Source organism: Hetaerina americana, unplaced genomic scaffold (genome assembly GCF_022747635.1).
Source record: "Hetaerina americana unplaced genomic scaffold, ioHetAmer1.1.p SCAF_2, whole genome shotgun sequence".
Taxonomy (NCBI): Eukaryota; Metazoa; Arthropoda; class Insecta; order Odonata; family Calopterygidae; genus Hetaerina; species Hetaerina americana.
Window position 1 is genome coordinate 95845995 of NW_027286763.1, and position 25530 is coordinate 95871524.

Genomic DNA, 25530 nt, shown 5'->3' on the forward strand with positions numbered 1-25530 from the left:
GGGGAGGCGCCGGGGAGAAATTTTCCACGGGGCGGCACAACAAAAACCAACCCCTTGACCGCAAGGCATAATGAATGTGACAAGCTGTCGAGACATTGGTTTTCTTAACTAGGGATATCTTCTTTCTACGGGCACCAAAATGCAGCGTCGCAAAACAATTGCATATACGTTTAAGTCCTTTCTTACGACTAGGGGCTCCCGAGTCGGTTTCACGAAATTTGGGTCGATACAATAATCAAGGTCATGGAAAACGCGTGTAAAAAGACTTTTTTTCCCGCGAATGTGGTGAAGTTTTTATTTTTAACGACACTCGTTCCCGTTAAAACGGTTACGAGATCGTAAAAATTTACCGCAGCAAACAATAATCACGAAGTAAGGTGTCTGCGCCCATCAACCTCGAGTGCGCACAGGAAATGACGTCAAGATGGGAAAACAAACCCACATGTAAAACTAAATCGATGAGAGGGAAGAACATGGCAGACAATGTATTTTAGTTACACCAAGTATCGAAGGATGTCTAGATTAATATGGAAATTGTATTTTAGTTACACCAACTGTCAAGGGATGTCTTGATCAAGGATGGAAATTGATCACGGCGAGACAAAAGAGACCACCACCCAACACTTGCATGTTTCGTAATCATCATTTGGAGGCTTTGACGAGCTCACAGATGACATGCGCCTCGCGAAAGCGGATGATTGCACAACGCCGTTGAAAGACGTATTACCGAAGAGCGGAACGGTTTTTAAAGAGGAAAACCGCTGGGAGCTAGTCTTCCACGAAAGAAATCAAGACAATGCCACAGGTGCACGGAGGGAAAGGAAAAGGGCGATAAAAATGGTGTGGAATCCAACACGGTGGTAATAAATTCACGGAATGGCGCCATCACCGAAATTTACGAGGGGGCATATAGACTTTTCACAGTAGGCGCCCGTATTTTTTCCTTTTCAAGGCACGAAAGCCATGGTCACGCAAATTCTTTGGGCTTTTTTTTCACCACCGACTTTTATTTTATGAATTCAATTACCGCGGCTAAGGCGGTTGTTGCGCGTGTTCTAAGAATTAAATTATGCTCTTTCCTCCACCACTCCCAACCATTTTAAAACCATCACCGCACCAATATTTGATCCTAAGCATATTATGCATCTCACAATCGTACGTACTAGGCTGATTTAAATTCCATAAAATGCTTCGCCACATTGCATCGAAATAATGATTTTTCGCCTGCAAGTTGCCCGGGGAGACGCGATTGCTAATTCTGAACGAACTCGCCGTCTCAAAACCAACTGGATTCATCAATGAAGGGGCTGTCGAAGTTAGCAGGGAATTCAAAAGGATTGCCGGCCGTAAAAATTAAGCGTGGCGAAAAAAATATACTTGTTTTTCTTTCATTCTCCCCCTTAATTAATCAAAAAAATATAGCCCAAAGTGAGATTGAAAGTCGAGGCATGTCAGATGAAGCTTTGCGTGTTCACTTCACCTCCGCTCGGTGTTACCAAATGGAACTTGAAGATGAATGCCAGACTGGTTTCCATCGAAATATCTATATAGTGGGGTGGTTGGCCTTGTTTGCGCCGATACATTGCACACTAGTCGCAGTTTCGAGTTTGGTACGCCATCCATTCCGCACCGACAGAAAAATTGATAAAATGTCACAGAGTTCGATAATTTAACTATATCGCATGACATGAGTTTTATTAGCAAATGCTGAAAAACATGGCAATAATGACGAGATCATTTTGACTAATAAAAATTACAAAAGGCGTGACACGGATTCAGTCCAATTTACATTTTCAAACAATAGCCAATTCGAGATTGCACTTAAATAGTAGAGAGTAAAAAAAAATCCGGATTCCACAGGGTTATGAAACTTAAAGTGAAACTTTATATCCATCAAAAGAGTTTTAACACTAAAAATATTAAGCACGTTTCCTTTCCATATTTCAAACGGGTTAATATCTATGTAAAGAACCTGTATAGCCGATCAATCAAACAGGACAGTGATTTTTTTTTCATTTTGTCTTAAAAAATGATATATGATCAAATTTAACCAAATTATATCAATATCACAAATTTTGTTTTGGATTAATTAACAGTAGTTTTTTGCACCTAGTAGAGTAGCTCAGCAAATGTGAAATATATTGCTGTAGGCAATAGACCTATTATTAATTATTAATTTATTATAAATACTGGCAGGTTGAGTCCATAATGTCCATTTACTCGTACGATTTTGAAAATAATGAAATTTTTAATAGAGATAATTCTTATGAACGGTATGCCTAGCAATTTATTTGTATTTCAATTAATTAGGAGTATGTTACGTACAACAGATTATATCACACCCACTCACGGGAGTGGCAAGCATTACAACAGGGTCGGGTAATTATAAACGTATTGCAAACATGTATCTACCTTTTTCCAGTGGTTATTTTGGAGGCAGAGCAGCCCGTATTGAACGTTCCAACCCTTGATCATACAGTGAGTGGTCAATAACATCGCATCCCTCCACTGATTACCTGTCTGCCAATCGGTTCGAAGTCCTCCTTCCAGACGCATCGGTTCTTCATTACTGCATCGGTGGTACTTCATTAGTACGAATAAATGAGCCCACTGTCGGGTTCAATGAACCCCTTCGTTAATACATTTAGAAAAAAAATATTTGGGCCGCCATCCTTACGCCACGCAAATAATATTTCATTCGTCCATCGAAAATAAAATAAATAAACGCTTCACAATGATCTCTCCGGCGTTCTCCCACTCGAGGCCCGAAAGCAACCTTATGCCTCGTAATGAAATTCCTGAGGATTAATTCGCCATTGTCCCGACCGCGTTCACTCTCGTAAGTGACCCAAAAGCGACCGCTGGCGCCGCCGCCACCTTTTTGGTACTCGGGACGATTTCCCTCCAGCCGTGCACCGGTCTCAATTATACCACCAGGGCAACATTCGTCTGAAATTCGGCCAAGGCGAATGCATGTACTTATCAAACCCTCACCCCTCACCACACCACCCAACCCTTCCCAGACCGCCACACCTAACAACCTGTACTCCACCACGTCCCTCCGGATATCAGACATAATACCTCCATCATTCGAGGGGCGGCATGTCATAAAATACCGCGCGCACGCAAGCAAAAAAACCCTTAAACAATTAAAAAAATAAAACATGATGTTTACATTGCGTTCCTCGATCTCTTTGCTGCGATGAAAGCTTAGTATATTTAACAGCTCAACGAAGAGAGGTTCGATCTGCGCCGCGGCAAGATGCTACGGGGTGGTTTGGATATGCTCCGCAGTGCATATTTATAAATATACGTGTACACACAACTACATACATACACTATTCGCTAATACAAACATACAAATTCCTACGTATGGACACACAAACACACATACATGCATGTAGTATGTTCCTGGAAAGGATCACGAAGTGATCACATACTAATTACGGATGTAACAGTCAGGACCAACAGAGAACAAGAAATGCATTTTTAAAAAACACACGCCTGATTTGAAGGAAGGAAAGTTTCAATCCTTACGTTGAAGAAAGTGAACATTTCTATTTATGCGTAAGCTTATTTTGTACGCCTTGCGTTTTCTTTTCGATACTTCTGTGTAACCCATTTTATAATGCACACATTCAGTTATTTATTTATATATTTCATCATTTATTTCAAATTAAAATCAAGGAAACAGACGGAGAACTGTATGAACAGATAGATGCGTCCTTTTCAACGATCCAGTTACGCAGCCATGGCGTCATTCATCTTACCACGAGGATGGCTCGTCGTTGGAATGATAAAGGTTAGTGGGATGAAGGAACGGATAATGAAAACGAAATAAGTGAGCAAGAGTGGTGAGAACATCCGTACATACTTCAGCAGCCTCGAATTCACCCCTCATTTTTTTTATTTCTTGGTTTTTTTATATATTCCTCCTTTGTGTGCGTGGGATCTTGGCTTTTATAAGATCTTTTACAACTAGCCCGTACTCCTTAGAATTAAACCAACAAACTGTCTTTTTGAAGAATTCTGCATGTCCGGGTTTTCACCGCGTTGTTGTTTGAAGCCGACAACAGTTTCGCCGAAGTTTCATCCGGCGTCTTCAGGTCGAAGATTCCGGATGAAACTTCGGCGAAACTGTTGTCGGCTTCAAACAACAACGCGGTGAAAACCCGGACATGCAGAATTCTTCAAGCCACCGCCGCGAAAATCTACGCAGCCATAAACTGTCTTTTTATTTGCCAATACTGTTCAAGACCTGATATTTGCATGCGTGAATATTTTTATTTTTACTAAAATTAGATGCATTATTAGTTATTATACCCAGGATTGAGTTCTAATAGCTCTTAAACTATTCGGTTGTCCACCACTCACTTTAATCTCCAATTGCAAAATTTCCTCCTCACCCATCTCTGATAGCCCGCTTATAGCGATGACAGATGGGCTTCATCATTAACTCGGTTTGTCCAATTCTTTTTCTACTAACCTTTGTTACACTTCTTTACTTCTTATAATATTTTCCTTACTGCTGTCTCAATGTCTGCCACTCTCTCCAACCCGTAGCAAATCAAACTCCATTTATAAGTTAAAACTAAAACTCGTATTCCCTGATGCGCATACCAGTTTTAATTACCTTTCCCATTTGAATTAACTCTCATTATAATTTACAAAACTATGAACATTATTGCGATGAAGAGCTTATCATGATGGTCACAATTGCACCCACATATACAATTTTATTCATCGATCATTTCATCCTTACGCACGTACCTCTCTTCTCCCTCGATAACCCTCTCTCCTCTCGGCCTGTACTTCACCAACCTCAAAATCTATTCAGGTTTACCCAAGGGTTTGAACGAGTGGGGAATGAGTACGGTAGAAAGGGAGAGAGAGGGAGGCCCTTGGCCGGGGTAAGACGTGTGAGAGAGGTTATTAAGGAGAGAATTATGGGAAAGGGGGGGGTGTTGCGTGGTGCACGAAAGGGGAATGCAGATTAATAGTGAGGGAGATACTCGTACTTCGTATGAGAAGAGATGCGGACCTCTGACGTCAAAGAGGATCCCCACAGCATTATGTGTGAGGGCGCTTGAGTGTGTGTGTGTGTGTTTGTGCGTGTATAGATAAAAAATTCTAGATGGCCGATGATGGCGGTATCTGACGGATTGATGGTGGTCGACTGGGAGGAAAGGGCGGTTGGTGGAAGGAGCCGCGAGGGGAGGATATCGGGTGAGCCGCGGAGGGTGGCTCTGGGGAAGCGGCGGTCGCGGTGGGGAATGGGAGGCGGTGGTGCAGGGGGGAAGGTGTGCAGGGGTGGCGGAGAAAGGAAAGGGAGGTGGGAGCATGATTTCAGGGTGGACAGGGAGATTCTCGGAGATCAATATCAAGCGGAGCCGGAGACGAGGATGGAGAGATCGCCGGACGAGGATAAGGCGACGAAAGGTCGGCAATTGTGTGGAGCGACAATGTTCCGCAGGCTCCGAAACTGGAGATGTCGCCCCGCGCGACGTTCTCGAGCCAGTCAATTGTTAAAATCTCTTAAGCGAGAATGAAACCCTATTCAACGACGCATTTTTCAAAAACGTTCAGTACAGCGGCAACGATTTTCTAAGCACAGGCAAAACTCCAGGTATGCATCCAAAAGCTTTTCCGATTATGACTATCGATTGTCCAAAAGACTGATCGACAGCGATGGCGATGGTTTGCGCTTGAATTTATTTTTCCCAGCAACCAACCTATCAACCATAAGGTTATCCTGATAGGTTAAAGCTCAGTCAATCCGGGGTTATGAAAATAACAAAAACCATCCCGCATGCTGATTTTATAGATAAGGGACGAGCCCATATTGTATGAGTCATCAGGTGATGCAATCGGAGTGTTTTTCCTGCACTCCACGTAAACCGCATAAAATTTTCCTGATAAAACTGGATCCACAGAGAACCACACAGTTTAGACCCTGTTTATTGCGTTTGGAGGCATGACTCGCATTTGAACTTGAGACCTTCTGGGCATACATTATTGCAGATGTTTAAATATAAATGTTTTTGCGAAATAGCAATATACCCTATGTGCAACCTTCCTACGAGTGCAAAGAAAAAGGAGATGTAGATAGGCACACGGTTTCCCCGCACATACTTTTATTATTATCCGTAATCTTCAAGTTAAGGTAGGTTTTTGACGGACACAAACTACCGAAAGGTTCAGCCACAATTCATTTCTCTCTCAACAAAACACAACTCGACATCCAACCTTACAATAGGCCTCTATTCAATCCTGCATACTTCCTTCCTCTCTTCATTCCGGCCAACATCCCTAACCTATTCCTGCGCCTTCCTCGCTTGCCTAACATTCTCCCATCTATCACAGTCTTCAACGTTCACATTATTCATCAAAACGCTCTGCATCCCTCTTTCTGGTCTCATTCGGATTTCTCCCTACAGTACCCTCTACTCCGCCACCAAACCCAGCACCTCATCGTTTGTTTTCCTTTGTGATCACTTCACCTTCCCCCTTCACCTTCACTTCGCCTTCTCTGAAGCAACATTTCAAAAGGCTCTAGCGAACATTTTTCCAAACCGTACAAAACTATGCTCTACATCAAAGTATTGACGAGCCTATTCTTAATATCCTTTCTTAATGCCCCTGATTTTATGAATCCCCCAACGACTTTCATTACTATGTCCAGTTCTTTCCATGCCTCTTAAATTATTTCCTCCACTTCTAAGTTCTAGGAGACGCATCCGTGCCTGTACATGACTCAGTCAGCTCAGGTTCGAGTGGGGGACTAAGACATGTACAGGCTGCGGATGGGTCTCCTATCCCTCCAGTGTACTCATATTTTCGGAAATACATTCATTTATTCAACCCAATTTACTCTATCAAAAGCCTTATCGAAATCAACGAAAACTTGTACATAACCCGACCGTCAAATTAGACATGCGAAATTTATCGATTCAACTCAGCGATACAATCCGGACCCGAAGATGAAAAATGGTTTTAAATCTAGATGAAATCCATTCAAGCCACTCCTACATTTATCCTATACATACTTAGAATATTTACTACATTAAAATTTATTAAAACATTTGGAACGTTTATTAAATGCAGAGGATGTTATTAAATAATAATCATTTAATTCACCTCAAATCAATTTAACCAATGGCCAATTTTGCCCAAGGGTATTTGGCTCATTAATCATGGCCTCTCCGGAAAATGTCTCAGAGAACGTTTCTGCATAATTGATTCTCAAAATAATCGTGATTCGGTGGGAGACGATGCTTCCCAGGCACAAGACATAAGAAAAATATGCTATAATAACACAGTACAACATTTTACTTTTATTCCTTCTGTAAATGCATTGTTTAGGCTATGCCCATCCAAAACCTACCTTAAGTGGTAGAATACCAATAATTAATAAAATATAAGTAGATATAAATATATATATATATATATATATATATATATATATATATATATATATATATATGTGTGAGTCGCGGTAGTCCAATGGGTAGAGCGTTGGACTCCTGGGCTGGTCTGGTCGATTCCTGGGCAAGTCTCTGGGCAGCTGCAGCTCCACCCAAGCTATGCGATTTTTCGGGTACCAGATCTTCCTGGGAAACCATAACCGGCACAGGGAAAGGAACTGGCCCCCCTACCCTGATGTGTGAATTTCACGCGCCGAAGAGCTTAGTAATAGGTGAACTCTACCATCACCTACTAAACCGACCTTCGGGTTGATTACTGTGTTTATGGTTTTATATATATATATATATATATATATATATATATATATATACATATATATATATACATATACATATATATATATATATTATATATATATATTGTGTGTGTGTATATATATATATATATATATATATATATATATATATATATATATATATATATATATACACACACACACAAGAAGTCTATTAAAAAAGTACCACAAATAAACCGTTTATAAACCAACGATGGCAATAGAATCAAAATTTTTTAATGAAAAGTATGACAGAATCCCTATCAAACGCTCGAAATAACAATGCGGGGGTATGTTGGAAAGCGACGCTGAAAAAGGCAGTCGGCTCTGAGCTGTGGTGTAGTGAGGAGCTCTGTTAACGCGAACCTCCACGCTCGACCCACGTCACGGAACGCGATGCCGAAGCAGCGTTATTCCATCAAATTTGCGGTAAAGCTTGGGAAATCGTCTACCGAAACTGTCGGTATGATTGACCAGGCTTACGGGGAGTCAGCCATGTCCAGAAACATGATCTTTCGGTGGCACAAGATGTTCGTGGAGGGCAGAGAAGAGTTCGACGACGAGTCTTCGAGAGGTTCCCGATGATGCCTTCGCGGGAGCGTTCCAGGAATGGGAACGCCGCTGGAACAAATGTATCGACTCACAAGGGTCCTATTTTGAGGAATATTAGCTTAAGATATGTAAAAGTGTAATAAATTTTTTTTCCTGAGCTCAGTACACTTATTTTCCGGACGAACCCTGTATATATATATATATATATATATATATATATATATATATATATATATATATATATATATATATATATATATATATATATATAATTTAGCGTGATTATTTTATAGTATTATAAGAAATTATGATCGAAGTCGAAACTCAAAACCTCTTGCTAATACTATTACTCTGAAAAAGCCCCTCATACTTTGAGTGATCCATATTGAAAGGAATGAGAATACACGAGTTTTATATCAACATTGTCAAGCAAAGGTACTTATACGTGTAACAGTAAACAGTGCTCATGTATTCATTGTGCCACTTAGGGAAAAATGAATTGAAGGGCTGAAGTATCGTTACTTTTACGTTATTTGCTCTGATCGACCCCGCAGAGAGAGGCCCACGACTCATGAAGACGCTTAATAGACCAACCTCAACCCGCTACATCAATTTCAGACAAAGGTGGACGTGCTGATTTTCAATTTAAACTCATCCGATATCACATTATTGCTTCTTTCCTTCTTCATCTTTCCCGCTGAATACGATTTGAACACAAGTCTTGAGGCTTAATTCTTGCAACTACGACAAAAATAATATCCCAAAAATATTATCAAGAATCATGAAGAAGTGTAAAACAGCTGATTGGGCTAAAAGTTATACGTACGCGTGTAAACTGAAACTAATATGAACAACAGCAAGTACTGAAACAATCATGAAATGCTTCAATAAATACATTTCTGAAAGGCGCGCCAAACTTAAACTTAATTTCGCTGATTTCGAAATGTCATAGAATAAAACGTAGTTTATGAATTTTTATGCGAGCTGGAGTTATATTACTCGATAATTAAGTTAATTTCATTTAACATTGAAATATCAAGACCATTTCAGATTAGAATCAAAACATATATTTCAATGATAAGTTTAGTTTGTTGTACCTCCGAGCATTTAGCATATTATTTCATTCTTGACCCTAAATTTTATAAAGGTGGTGGATTTACTTAAACCGATCTCCATTCCACAAAAAACAACCACGAATTGTCACACGGGTGTTACAAGGCACAATTAATTTTAAACCTAGAATTAGACGTCTAAAGACACGAGAACTAAAGAATTATGCCATCGGATACAAGTTGAATATTAGGGGTAATTACCGATTTATAAAAGTGAGCACAAAAAAACGCACTTTAAATCTCCAACTCCTATAGTATGTGTGTTAACATTATAGACAGAGACGTATTAGAATAATTACTTATTATTCATTGCATTAAAATGCCATTAGCATCATTCCGTAAAAAATATACGAGAGCAGAAAAGTCCTCTCGGATAAAAAACGGCGGGTAGATTATAATACCGCTTGCGAAGCGACCACAATGCCCCTTTCTGAAAACGCAATCTCTTTTTTATTCTTGCCGATCAGTCACGCTCGATGCTAAATACGCACGCTTGTTGCTATCAATTTCAACATTTATTCATCCTGATTAAAATATGAATTAAACAAGAGTGCCAAATACGTTTTTTCCCTCGCGCAAATTACCCTCTCGTCCGTCCTTGGGTGAGGAACGAGGCCCGCCCGTGGGCACGAATATAACGAAGCCCGGCTAGGGCTGAGGAGAGAATGCCGCGGGCGAGTCACCCGGTGGATGAAGGGTGGCGAGGGGTGGGCGAGGGTGGGAGAGCGACCATTTGTGCGCGCGGAGCCGAAACGGAGTGCTGGGGACAAAAGAGAGCAGCAGGGAGAGGCGTGGTGGGTGGGGTGGGTTTGAGCGTGGGATGAAGCCCGCAACGACACGGGACGAAGTGATTGAAAGGAGAGGGGAGTAAACCACGTGGGAGGGCACTGGTGGGAAGAGTACGGAGGACGAAGAAGCAGCAAGCATCGCGTGGCTAGGATTGGTGGAGGGGGGATTGATGAGAGCCCACAGGTGGTGCCGAGTCCACAAAACCCAGGCGGTGCAACAGGTGGAGGAGGAGGAGAAGGATAAGATACAAGGCGGCAGTCGCCGTGGATACGAGTTAAAACGCCGGGACGACGCTCGACGGTCTATGGGTAAAAATTGACAGATGGAAAAAAAAAATTAATGCGGAATTGGGTGGAAGTAAGTATGACTGTGATTATATGCTATATGTATGACTGTGTATTTGCATAAGAATAGATGTACACACACGTACATATCTGTGTATGAACATAAACAAACATATATTACTGGGTTCATGGTTTATATATACATATGTATTTAAGAAAAACCAAGGGGATCGAGATGGTGCGGGGGCTAACGTACTGGCTTCCCACCGTGAGGGCGTGGGTTCAAATCCCGGCGGTGTTGAATATTTTTCAGAGGTATCTCGATCCCTACTTGAGGTGCTTTGTGGAGGGCACTTTGAGTGAGTACGCCGTCCGTCGGATGGGACGTTAAACTGCGGACCCCTTGGCGCCTTTCGTAAAGAGTAGGCTAATGCCGACGCCGGGTTTCTCTCCACCCTTCATCCTTTCCTGTCCATCCCCTATGGCGCAAATGACCTTAGCTGTCGGTCGCCTCCCCTCAAAACTACTACTACTTAAGAAAAACCATAAACATAGTAATCTATATATGAGCTTCGGGTTGAGTTTCGGTATACGAATATATGTATATACATATATTCATTCGCATAAAAATAGATATAAGAAAAAGGGATAGGGACACATTTAAAAGACGAACACAGGAGAGGTGGGGGAAGTGGAATCAAGCAGATCACAAGGGTAAAAATATTTCCTTGAGCGGGACTTGAACACTGGATATTTCCACTTATCGGACCTCTATCCACTTGAGCTACGAGGGTCATCCGGAAAGTAGTACCCGTTCGTGCCGCATGAAGTGCTGACGACGCGAGTAGCCGCTGGACGAGGTCAGATAGCTTCAGTGGCTTGTCTGCCTTCTCTGAGCCAAGTTGCGTGACGCTAGCATTGCCTGTGTTGTTTCTGTGATTGTTTACAATGTTTAAAAAAATTGAGAACGCCGCCAGTTGTGAAGTGAGGGCAGTGATTAAATTCCTCAATGCAAGAAACGTTCGCCCATGTGATATTCATCGCCAATTAAAGGAGGTGTATGGAGACAATGTAATGGACGAGTCGTCTGTTCGGCGGTGGTGTCGCAACTTCAACATGGGGAGGGGGAACACACACGACGATGAGCGTTCGGAGAGACCGTCTGTCATTACAGACCAACTGGTGAGCTCAGTTGACGAATTCGTGAGGAACGATCGGCGCGTCACAATTGATGACATCTGTGAGCATTTTCCCAATGTTTCTCGAACAATTGTTCATGAAATTGTTAAACACCATCTGCATTATGCAAAAATTTGTGCAAGATGGGTCCCTCGCGTATCTCAATGAGCTGGCGGCGAAGGACTATGCAGCAGGAATACAGAAACTTGTCACACGTTATGACAAATGCCTTAATTTGCTTGGAGATTATGTTGAGAAGTAGTTTAAAGTATCCTCTTTCAAATAAAATTTTTTATGTTTGTTAATATTTACTTTTGTGTCTTTATTTCACGAACGGGTACTACTTTCCGGATGACCCTCGTATATACACAAACAAACATATAATACGTATACACATATTTTAAAGGGTTTTTGCTTTGTAAAAAAGGAAGTTAGGTTGCCGCACCCTACACTTATAAACCACTCACACGCCGCTTTAGAAATTGTGCTCTTAACTTCTCGCTGACATAGGTCGCCGAATTGTGATGGCATGCGGTATTTAGCGTTTGGCTAAAACAATCAGGTGAGACAATCACCATCTCCTTCCACGCGCTATGGCTATCCATAACGCAATTTTACTTCCTCATTACATCAGTGGGATATCGCGAATCGTACAACCTAACTCAAATGTCTCGTGTCTGCGGCAGAAGTTGCGCTATGCTGACATTAATAAGGCTAAATTTGACGATATTTTTAAAAAATTGAAGATGATAGAGCGTACATTGTCCATCTTGTTCGATCCAGCATGGTCGCAGCCCAGGATACTTAATGATTGTCTACAAGGGTTTTAGACGGCGTCACATTTCTGTTAAATCTGATTTATGGAAACGCACTCTTCAAGGAGTATTGGCTGTCTTTTTTATGTTTTCCATCCATAGATAAGCCTACATACTGACTTTAACCACTAGTGTAACGAGATGAAGCCACGGTCCACAATGGTGTTCCTGATTCCGCGTTTCTAAGTCGGCGACAGACTCAATTCTTCTGATTGGTTGACGTTGACGTGCAATGGCGGGTAAGTTCGACGTCGGAAAGATTCCTGAGACGCCCGTCAACTCCGTTGTCTAAGTCCGTGGACCGTAATTAGTTAGTGCGGTCTGCCTTGAATGTTCTCACGCGTTGCCATCCGTTTCCGTCGAGTCAACGGCCGTAAATAGCGTCATAACGGCGAGGGTAAATTCATAAATGGGAGCGGACGGTCCTCTCCGCCGTCCCTCCTCCCCTCTTGCTCTCTTGGGTCAAGAAGGTCAATCCTTTTGTTTCCGGGGAGCTGGGAAATTTCCTCGCTTCCCCACGAAGAGGCAGCTATTAGGTATTTCGGAAGCGATGACGCGGCACCCGGAGGAATCCCGCGCTCGCGTCTTTTTAAAGGGACCCCATTGTTGGAAGGCGAAACAAAGGGCGGTGCCAGTGCTTGGGCGTGGCCTCCGGAGGGTTTGAGGGAGGGGAGGCGAAGGAGCGATGATGGAAACTTGGAACACATGAATGGCTCATTTAAAAAAGTTTCCCGCCCGGGGGGGGGGTCGGGGGGGGGGGGTCGGGAGAGGAGGGGGATCGGGAGGAGAAAGATCGCGCGCGCACCGGTCGCATTTATCTCGAAGGTGAACACGCCTTTTACCGTGAGTAGCCACAAGCTGGAGGGAAAGGGGGGAGGTGGGGAGAGTGGACCGTAATGAAATTCCTTTCGACCGCAATATGCTTGAATAAGAAATTTCTGACATCCCGAAAGTTGGACGTGACGTAAAGGGGCTAACTTTAGGTTAAGGCGGTGGACACGTAAGGATTCATGGGCTGACCCAAGGGTCGGTTGGACAATGATGGGACTTCGGTCCTGCCACCATGAGATGCCTTCCTTGGGATGGCATACATTTTATTATTATATTCCAATGCGTTATCTAAAACTTTAAAATTACCAAGCGCCTAAAAAAAATAACAGAATTTTCGCATTGAAAATCTTTCCCATTTGAGTATTTTTCTTATCTTCCCTCTACCACCGAAAGTCAACTCTGGATTTCCTTTATAAATATAGCAAAGGACGGAGACGCCGGTGATGGTAAGGGTAATATCGGTTATTTCATAATAACCGATATTAGATCCTGTTATCCATTATACCAATCAATTACGATCGATAAAATGAATGTAGTAATCAACATGAAGATGTGTTTTACAGGTGATGGTAGAGCCTTACTAAACCCTCTTAGTCGTGAGAAATTCATATAATTCAGATTTTTTCCCAGTTTTTCCTTATTTTTGCCCCCTCCGGTTTCCCTGGATGATCTGCTACTCAAAAAGTCTCACAGCTTGAATGGAGCCCGGGGAGCATCGTGTGGAATCGAATCCGTATTCTTTGGTGAGAAGCCAAGCGCCCTGCCAGCTGAACTACCACACCCAGTCAGTTGAATTTGATGTTTTAATATTTGAATAAAGATAATTCTGTAATGGGTCCGTCGCGAAGAAATACAACCTTCCGCATCGCCATTTAAATAAGTTAAGAGTTATTCCATTGCAGGTACTAACCTTGCGCTTCATAAAATTAATCTCTGAGAATATCGTCAACAACAATGTCCAAGTAAATGCAATGATCCATATCATCGATATCGACCACAAGAGAGATAGGCGAGGGTAAGGGAATAGGTGGCGTAATAGATCGATATCATCCTCAAATCGATGTACTAATACAGATTCGATTCGTAAGCGACGAGCATGGTACATGGAATACCTCGTCAATAAATCACCATTTTTGCGTTATTTGGCACTTAAATCACTGGGGCTCAATCCACGGCTCGCCTGTGGCCAACGATTAATAATGCTGATTAATTTGAATTAAACCATAGTTGAACTTAAATATTATCATTTTTTTCCTCTGCATAAAAGTAATAAATAATACTTTATTTTGTTACCGCTATTCAATTTAAAATGTTCGTTTCCCAGCTCCAAGTTTAGTGCATATTGACGTAACGTAATACAATAGTTTTAATTCACGAAATTATATGTTCACTTAATTAAGTTTTCGTAATGCGGCCCTCAAGATCATCAAATACCCATTTTTTGTGCAGCCCGTTGGCAGATGAAGGTCTTGGATCACTGATTTAGATCGAAATAATAGGTTCCGAATTTGAATACTGCAAAACCTTATCTATCTCGTACTAAATCACCGCGAATGGGACTGCGGGAGAGACATTGTAAGAGTCGATATCTAGACGGCGCAGTCGTACCCCTTCGGAAAGGGAGAGAGTGGGAGGAAGACTCGGGTGTGTATGCGGGTACCCAATAACGCCCTCGAGGCTCTTAACTCCTTGGGGTGGCGAGGGGAGGATCCCAAAAGAGCATCGCCCAGATGAGATATTTGATGGCATGGGGGGAGGGGTAGGGAGATGGACGGGTATAGGCGGCGAAATCGATTTATAGGCCCTTATCTCCCTTGACGCAGGAAAGGCAAGGAGGCAGGCAGCTGAAGGTCAAAACGTCCAAAAGGAGTGCTCGGCAGCTTACTTCGAATATAGAATTCTCGCACCATTGTGATACACGGTCATCCCTGGTGACAGTGGGCATAAAATCGGACTGTGAGTCTCTCTCTCCATCGATCTTACCAATATCAGATCCCGGTAGCTGAAGCAGGCATTAGGGGGAAACTACCGACATCTGAGGACATTTGCACCGTGGGGAAAACGTGGGCAATCAGGTAATAGTAGGATTTGGATAAGGAAATGGGAGAGTGAAGAGTGGGCCGAAGCCCGGCGTCGGCAAAAGCCCTTAACCGTTAACATAAGGAGCTAGGTGCCTGGAGTTGGAAGGGAGATCTTAAGTTAAACATGAAAAAATGCGCAGTATCGTATCTGGGAAAATAAATCCGAACAAACTTACACTCTTGGACTCGAGCAGGTAGGCATAAAATAGATAGCGGATGGAGTAAAATACTGGTTAGTCACAGTACTATCGGACCTGCGCTAAAAACCTAGAGAACATCTTCGTAGGTGTTTTAAAGCGATGGATTCATCAAGCGAATAATGAGGAAATATTCGAACGGAAAATATATTGGGTTATTTCATTTCGTTGGTTAGACCTCACCATGAGTTTTCCTCACGTATTTGGGACCTATCGCAAAAGGAATTATTTTGGGATAAAACAAGGTATTAAGTAGGATAAAGAGAAGCTCTCCGCTGCAGATTATAGGTTAGGTAATGTGCAGTTGTAAAACATCGGGCATTGAAAAAAGGATAACTTACGAATTGACTGCGGTCCTACTATGGTTGTTTCTTTTAGCCTGAAGGAGGGAATTTTTTTTCTGTGACCAGAATATTTATTCTAAATATTCAAGATTATCCTGGATTTAAACTTTTCCACTATCTCTTTTGGAAAATCATAATCTGATTTAAATGCTGGAGACAAAAAAATATGGTATCGATGCCAATAAATGATGTAACATCCTTTTTATTCATAAAATGGTAAGAAAATGCCCATAATTGATTGTGCGAAAACAATTAGTTATAACGTGGGGTCTATTAAGTGCCGATGCCGACGAAGGACAGAGAGATCAAGAGATACACCATACTGTTCAATGTCCGAGTAGAACGACGGGTAAAGAATACGATTACTGGCGTAGTCCTGCCGGTTCAAGGAAGTAGGAATAGTTTATCACTCAAAGGAATCAGCACATCAGATAACCACAAGGAAATAATATAGCTCAATAAAAATCATAATTTAAATACGATCTCTACTCATTCCTTATTTTATGTATTAATACAGCTGCAGCACAGTTTATCACATCATTACGAATACGCGCACGCCAAATACAGCATAACTTATGTGAACCTAAATTTCCTACATAGCCCTGTCATAACTGTGGCGTCAAGAAAAGAACTCTGCAGCTCCATAAAGTCAATTTAACGCCGATCTCGAATTTTTGAAAGGTTTTCAAATGGACATACTAGGTTCTCTCATGTAGCAGTAATGGGAAGGGTAGTTAAGTCGTGAGAAAATCTTCGGGGGGCTCGCTTAACAGAATACTGTGACGTAAATTATCACCCATCTCAGGAGGTTGGGGTTAACTAAAGAGCTGTGCGAGTTAAAAAAAATACACTCGCAGCACGCAGGACATAAATCGATATAGAAATATGACACTGGGGACCGTCACGAGTTTCTTTTATCATCGTACGTGGCATAACTCAAAAGGGGTTCTCTCTCTCTCTTCCCCTTTCTCTCTCTCTCTCTCTCGACAAATGAAGGACTTATTTCTGCCATTCGCCATTCCATCATTCATATTTCTATAAATTTTATTTCTCCACCACCGATCCCCTCCCCCGGGGGCCATTTTTTTAGACCCTGCGAGGACCGGGTACCTACTAATTTATGGCGCGAAGTGCGCGAGCGGAACAGCTCTTCATCAAGCGAAGGGGTTTCCTCTTTCGCGGGGGATGAGACGGAGGGGTGGGATGGATACGAGGTGGGTGAAAAAAAATAATTTATCGATGAGCGGAAGAGCGGACTGGGAGGGAGGGAGGGGGGTTGCGCCTCAAAGCAAACGACGATGTGCGTGAAAGTGGGGGAGGGCGGGGGGTGAGGGAAGGTAACAAGCGGCGAGGGTATACTACATATACCACTCTCCGCGGGACGAGCTCAGATGGGGGAGAGAGAGAGAGGGAAGTTGGGAAAAAATATCCCCGCTCACAGCCCTCCCTCACTCATTAGGGTGGCGGAGACTTGGGAGGATCGATGGGAGGAGTGAAAGAAAGCGAAAGGGATGGACAGCATGGGAAAGAGAACTTTTAATGATTCGAATCGCTTTTTCCCTTCTCCTGAGCGGTCACGTGCTAGAGGGACGGGGAAAAGAAAACTGGACGAATGCAGCCTTACTTCGTGGAACGGCAACGAATTCGCGAGAGGTAAAACTTAGCGCAATCCCACGCGATATTTTATTTTCACCGATCGTATTCGGCACACAAGATCATTTTGCTTGAAAGTGACATCCCACCACCGGGAATCGGGAATTGCTGCAAAAATTAAACATCGCGTAATATCGTTTAGAACTTTTATTTCTCTCGCTGCCGAGAATGACGAAAAAATATCGGCGAGAGAAGTGGCAGAGACCGCGAAAATTTTATGAATGAAGGGAGGAGGAAGAAATGAATGAAAATGAAAAGGAATGAGACGAAATTATCGAAGGGAATGCCCATATCTAAGGATCCGCCGTCAAGACGGAATTACGGCGTAAAGGGAAGGGGAGGGGGGAAGCGATGGAGGTAACGGCTGGACGTAAGATGACGGACGAAAGGAGGTGGATGCATCATCGTTCGACGGAGAACGGCCGGAGTTCGCGGAATTGAAGCGCGGGGCGGGCATGCGGAGTGCAATTAGGAGCAATATTGCCTCGGAGGCAATTGTTTCACGGCGAGGAGACTTTTATGCGGCCCCGTGGGTCCCATTCGATTGAAACCCTCCAATGCGCCGATGCAGACGGAAGGCGGTGGCCGGCGCAGACGACCGCAAGCGGGAGTACTTTATGACATCACGTCCATACACCCCACCTCCTTCAGTGCTCATGCACGCAGTTTTTACTCCTCTTCCCAATAGACCTTCACGTTTTCCCCTAACGCCTTCATGCTAGCATGCATTGTTTCACCGGGCGCAGTTGTTTCCAGATATAAATTACCCACGCAATTGCTTCGTTTCTTTTTAATCCGCAATGGTTTTTTTTCAAATTTTATCTTTGGGTACGTTTCCCAGGAGAGGCACTTAAAAGCCATTTATTTATTAATCGCACTCCATTAGACCTCCGAGCGAAGCTCTGAAACGCCATTTGCGTCGAATCAATAAACTGAAACAATTTTGGACGACCGAACGCTCTAGCGGGTCGCGTGATGCTTCCTGGATGCACACTGTTCTGAAAATAAACATTTAACCAGCGGCCCCAGATTTTCCTCCGCAAAATGGCCTGGGCAATGTTCCGGGACGGCGTTTTCAAAAGCGCTACGGAAAATGAGTTCAGATATTAGATTTCAAGATGGCTATCACATAATTTATATGACGCTCAGAACCGTGATTATCACCATAAAAATGGTCCTGTGGGAAAACAATGAAGCTTACGATTAGGATAACCGTTTTGGACGCTAGTTAGTTTCAAAATACCACATAAATGGGGATATCCAATGAAGGCCTTTAAAACCACTTATTCAATCGGAGAAGCAAACCACAACGGCCGGTAATGAGACCTTAATTTACGGATGAGTTTTAAATTAATCTACTATACGATAAAAAATAAATATGTTACGATGAGCATTTAGGCAAAAGGTAATTTTTTTCAAGTATTTTTAATTATACTGAATTCAGCCAGGGAATTCAGGGACCTCCTGGATAAGTACATGTATGTAACCATTCAAATCTTTTCAGAGCAAAATATTAATTTAAACTGACGCATTTAACATGGCCACTTCTGAGACACGCGTGAAGATGATTGTAATTGCAAAGCAATAACGGTATAACCTTTTCCAGAAATACTTCACTTCAACGACATTTGATGGTGATCAGTTGCCTCGAGCACACAATTGACACGACTGGGAACATAATGATAGAGTTATATTCTGCCGATGCACTCACATTCTCAACATATTAATTTAATCAGCATTTAAAAGTTGCATGAAAAATATATTTAGGTTCCTTATCAGCAATAAGGAATTTTAACAAGCAACATGCTCCATTGTTTACGACGTGTCATTCGGTAAAAAGGCGCCGAAGCAGTAGATGAATGTCATTTTTTCGGCGCTGTCATCAAATCAGTGGTGCGACGCAACATAAATCATCTCACGTGCAAACGAGACTAAAATGAAACATATGAGCCTTGGATTTTTGGGAAATCCAGATCTAATTGAAGATTCATCAATTCAAATCGAATAAAAATTGTTCATGATCAAATTTGAGTGGTTATTATCTCATTTAAATGTATTTCTCCCTTAATTTCATTTCCGTCCAAATCGAAATAACAATTTAACCCTTTGATCAGACTAAATTAACCGAGTTAAACGTATTATAATTGAGCAGTGACTGCGATTTATGTAATCGTACCACTTAAGCATTTTATTTAAAACCTCCTCGAGCCTCAATCGAATCATGAATATCCCGTAAGAAAAGCAACAATTTATTCGTATCGCTAAAGGCAAAGTTTGACGCATTTTTATCTTTTTAGAATGTCGCAGCACCATGGTTATCGTTCAAGTTTAGAGTCCCTCCGAATACTCCCAGAACATTGAATGTCTGTATAATATTCTAAGGCAATGTCACTGTGTGCATTCGCTGACTTTTTGTGCCATCTATAACCAGCAAAATATTCTCCGCTTGGTTAGGCATTAATTTGTGAATCATAAAATTCAAATAAAACCTTCAGGTGCATTCAGAAACACACCATACACATTGCCAGTATGAAATTTGTGTTCAAATTTGTCGAATTTTCTTTTTTCACTCGCACTTGTACCGTAAGGAAAGTAAAACATAACTTAGTTCTATTTTGCTCCACAAATAGACTCAGTATTAAATGTACAAATAGTAAGTATATTTTTTATATCAAAAATAGCAAACTCTGATTTGATTAAGACATTTCACTGCTTACCCCAATTGAAAACCCACAAATACCCAATGTTCTGAGTCTTGCTTTCTCCGAATAAAGAGTATCTTTGAAGGAATAGCCTGAAAGCGTTCCAAGTATGAGAGAGAGAGAAGTCAGAAAATGTATCGCAACTCTGGATTGAGTCAGTTTAATTTATGAGCTTTAGCAAAGAGATTAAAAGTTAAAATGGGACCAGACGCATTTATTGTTTGGAAATTGTTCAATTACACTTTCATTGACACGGAACAATCAAAAAAACCGAACAACATATGGTCAACAGATGCAAATGGATGCCATACTACTAATAAAAATGAATAATACATTAATACTAATAAAAGCAGGAGTAAACTTTCTGCATGGTTAAACTTCGTTCAGATTTCGCTGGAAATTTACGTCCTAACAATATTTATTCATAGCCCAAAAGACGCAAGTATAATATACATATTATACGAGTAATTACCATGTAACACCACGCATAATTACTATGTAACACCACATACGTCCCTTCATCGGGTTTTTATTAAATATTTCAACTACTCTATTTACAACGCGCCTGGAATTGGATATAGCAATCAAAGATATGTGATAATATCCATTTAAACACAGCATTATCGTTTTGAAGAAGGGAAGACGAGAGTATTGGTTTTGGCAGGATATCAACAAATACACTATACGAGAAATGACAGGAGCACAAAGTAATCTGATTGGATTAATTTAACACCCCAATTATCCAACAACATTTGAGCAGTCATGAAACGGCAGAAAGAGGAATTAGATATATTATGATGCTCGTAAAACTCCTTTTTTTAGCTGTCCGACTCAAAACGAAGACAGAGTAATATCGCGATGAGATATGGTGGGACCTTTATTGAATACGTACCAATTTAAAAAGCACATCACGTAGCTATAAGGACTTGAAAACCATTCTTTTTGCTCCACCCATCGCTAGAAAGTGACAGTGACAGCACTTCTCCTATCCTGCCAATGAAGGGTTCCAACAGAGGGTCCCGATGCTTACAAAAACTATGATCTAGTGACGTTTCCTTATTGTGAATTTTCTAAGCATTTTTCATTTCAGTAATATTTTCAAATTCATGACTTTGTCTCCCTGTACTTTCGTTGAACACCGTAATGTTCACGGGATCATTCGTATGCGATCACGACATCCTAGCTATCTCTTAGTATCCCTATTCCCCCAGTAGCAAAATAACAGAGATTGAGAGTAGGACAACAGTTGGGGATGAAAGCCCCTTTGGGGGTTTGGCAACAATAGCCCCCGATATGCAAATCTCTAAAGTTTACGCATGTATTTCCGTACGATAAATGTATTTCTTACCAAATGGAAATATGATTTAATACCTTTATATTTGAACCGGAAATTGATATCTGATTCGGTGGTTGTTTTTCATTTGGTCAATCTCAACGAGCCCACCCGGAGTATACGTGATGCGCCACAGCTAAATATTTTGCCGCGTATGACGCAAACGAAACCAGATGGCGCTATTAGACGGACCAATTACGTATATAAACGCACTGCCTCCGTTTGTAATCGCATAAGCCGATTCGACCAAGTAAGTGGTAAAAAACCAAGCGTAGCAAGATGGTACTGTGCACAGATATTGTAATTTAATTGAAATCACAACAAACAAATACAGTTTAAGAAAATGTATACGACTGAGAATTATCGTTTAAGATAACCCTTCGCCATTTTACCGAAGGCACTCACTTTGAAAATTATTTTTATTTTATTAGTTATACCGAACCGAAAAGAGGCACAACAGATGCTAACGACGGGGAACTTTTGTATGGCCGTTAAGTGTATGCGAATCAAATATCCTCCTAAATCTCAATGGCGCAAGGGGCAAAAATTATTTTCCCCATCTCTCTTACACTTGTCCCTACTGAATGGAGCGTTCACTCTTCATACGGCCCACCATCTCTCCAATTACACGTATACCATAAGAAAGTCACGAACGAGATTTATGCGGGATGTAGGCACTTGTGTAAAGGGATTTGGAGTCCCAAAAAGGAAAAGAGTTTTCAGTGACTGACTTTAAATGTAAAAATCTTTAAAATGTGGCTATTACATCAGTAATGTTCGCGAAAAATTAATAAAGAAAATATTTTAATCTGTTATTTCAGGCATATATTCCTCTAATTTCATATTCGTCATCGGTTTGGCAAAAATGGATAATATTATGACTGATTCCACATCGGAAGTGAGCCCTCATTATTTTATTTGAATAATATCAAATTAGCATTGAGTTTTATTTTCTCCGTTGATTCAAGATACATCCCTGCGGACGTCGCAGTTACACTCATTACTGTTCACTCGGTTGTAACATTTTTACCGGAATGGGTGTCCATTGCGTTGAACATTCTCGTTTCTCCCCATCCTAACGCATACACCCCTTAACCCAACTCCCGCCATATCCCCACGTCCCCACTAAAAACGCACGATGGTGAATCCTCGGCGAGCGACGCATAACTTCTTCGCTACACTCACCTTCCTGCGTCCGGGGAAGAGCGGCACGGCGGTGGCGGGAGCCGCGACCGCCGGCGAGTCGGCCACCTGGAGATCCGCGATGCCCAGGAGGCAGTCGTCGCAGCGACACAGGTCGCTCGTGATTGAGGAGATGGACGAGGCGGAGTCGGTCGAGTCCGTCCGTCGCAGCATCATCGATGGCGTCTCCATCTTGGCCTGCAGGAGTCGCTCCATGAGCGAGGCGGGAGTCGGCGGCTGCGGGGCCGTGGGCGACTGGGGTGTCGGAGGCGGCGTCGGGGCGGTCACCGGGGTGCCCGCCCCCCCTCCGGACAATCCCGCCCCGCCTCCAGCCCCCCCACTAGCCGCTGCCGCCGCCTGTGGAGCCCCCGCCGGCCCCTGTAGGGGACTTCTCCCGACGTGTGACGTCATCCCGGGCGACACGTGAAATGTAACCGCGAGACACCAACCAACCCTCTCCCCCTTCCTTCCTGCCCGCCCACCCACTCTTCCACACACACACACGCACACGCGCGCACGCACGCGAGGGCACAAGGACAGGCCTAACGCACCGCACGCCACTCGGTCCCAGCTGGGGGACCTGGGAGACTGACGGCGAGAAACCGAGAGGAGCAGGGCCGATAAGCCTCAGGCGACGTGGATCACTGCGATGACGGCGACACAGAACACCTCGCGTGCTACACAACGCCGTTCACGACCCTTCAGAGAGGGAAGGGATGGGACTCGGGACATGCAGCACAAGGATGATTGGGGTAAGGGAGGGATACTCGAGGATTTGAACCACGGTTAAAGAGCAACCTGTGCTCTGCTCATCGAAGCGGTGAACCAATCTGAGAGAGAGAAGTCCCCAGTTTATGAAGGCAGGTTGCCGAATATGTCACCGACAAGCACGATTCAAGATACCTGGGAAATCCACCCCAATACACCGCTGTGGAACAATCTCACCGATACCAAGTCCTTAAGGATATCGGTGGCCGAAGGGAGTGTTTGGCAGGGTGGCCTGTGCGGTCGTCAGACCAGGTAGACCAGCCGCGGTATATTCCACAGCCAAGGTCTCGGAAGGCGGGTGGCCGAGGAGGGCGTCGACGACTTCGTGATCGCTCCGACACTCGGCTCGAGGGAGCAGAAGACACGGCCGAGTCGGCCTCTCACCGTCTGCAGAAGGGTTATCTTCTTTCTTCCCCTCCCTTTGCCGTCAGGTTGATTTAAGTGGCGGTCGATGGAGATCGCAGTTGTTCGGGCCAAGGCGTGGCGGGGGACACGGGGGCGAGACGGCGGCGAGAGGCGCGGCGGGCGGAGGACGGCGAGCGTGGATGTGGCGTGGAGGGGGAGGATGGCACTACCACCGCCCCACGGAGAAGCAGCGACGCCTCACCACGGAGCAGGCCCATCACGCGACTAGCCGAGGACCCGGCTGGATCAGCGGGTCAGAGCGAGGGGTGGTGATGTCCCAGGAGTGGAGGGGGGGAGAGGAGGATGTGGTGGGGGGAAGTGGGAGAGACTTGTGGGAGGGGGAGGGATTATGGGATGCAGCTGGGAAAGGGGGGATGAGGAAGAGATACGAGGGAGGGGAGAAGGATCCTCGTTTGTGAAGGACGAGCGGGTGGAGGGCGGGGAAGAAAGGGGGAGAGAGGGGAATTGGAAAGGTGAGTAGTGGGGGAACGGGCTTACGGGAAGGGTTTTTTGAAGGGTCGGGTGCTGGTAGCGGTGGGGCGGGAGGAGAGAGAGAGGAGGGGAATCGCGAATGATTTAACTCCCGGGCGACGGCGTGGTTGCGAGCGGGTGGGACGTCTCCTTTGAATCGAGCAACATCGGTGAATCGGGGAGACGGGATGGGTTACGGGGGCGGGTGAGAGGGTGAGGCCGGGGGGAGAGCGGTGGAGGGAATGGGATGATGTCGAGGGTGGTGTCTGTGCGCGGGAGGAGGAAAAAAAATGAAACTCGAGGTTCCCAGAGCAATGTTTGTATCGCGCGGGGTGGGCAAGGGAACCGAGATGAGATGAGGTGAACGAATCGCGGGATGTGTAGGGGGGAGAGCAAGGGAGGCGGGAGGATAAGGGTGGGATTGGGTGTTGCCGCTCCGCCTCGCGTGCAGCTCGTCTCTTTCTCCTCCTTCAAGGGCTGCAATCAAGAGAGGGGGTCGGAGAACATTGGTCGTAGAGGGGAGAGACCACCGTCGAACCCGACAACGGTTCATGCGTGGAAGCTGCTAATTGTTACGCGGTCATGTCACCCCGCGCACCAGAAGTCACGCCCTCCATTAAATCCGGGGGCGAACCGTAAATCAAACGGAGTGGTCGGTCACTTCCCAGGCGAAGGATATGCGGAGAGTGTAGAGATTTTTTCGCAAGGCTAGCGAACAGGTCATTATGAAAACATTGATGAATTGCAATTATCACTTAGTAAGGCTTCTTCGACTCAACTGCCTTGGAATGAGGCGAACCGCGGGCCACTATTAGCGTGAAAAACACTTAACCTTCCTGAGCGCACTTGTCGAGGGCTCGGCCAAGTCGCTAACTGATACACGCCTTTTGATCGCAAATTTACGATCGTATTTTTAAGGTTCGTTATTTTAATTTTTAGGGTTGCTGACGCAGCTTAATCCTAATCTGTTCATCAAAGGTCATCTGGAGTGCACGAACAATTTTGCATTATTTGTTTACTAATTAATTTGATCCCTGCAGAAATACCAAGTAAAAATATCGGCTAAGCAGACT

The 25530-nt window shown here is 43.6% G+C and overlaps 1 protein-coding gene across 1 annotated transcript in view; it reads right to left on the reverse strand.

Annotated features, from left to right (window-relative positions):
* The window catches only part of IP3K2 (Inositol 1,4,5-triphosphate kinase 2), a 536560-nt gene extending 513336 nt beyond the window's left edge, over nucleotides 1–23224 (reverse strand). The window contains exon 1 of the mRNA XM_071585607.1: nucleotides 22817–23224. Coding sequence (XP_071441708.1) covers nucleotides 22817–23224 — 408 coding nt within the window. The remainder of the gene's footprint in view (nucleotides 1–22816) is intronic.
* Between the last annotated feature and the right edge of the window lie 2306 nt (nucleotides 23225–25530).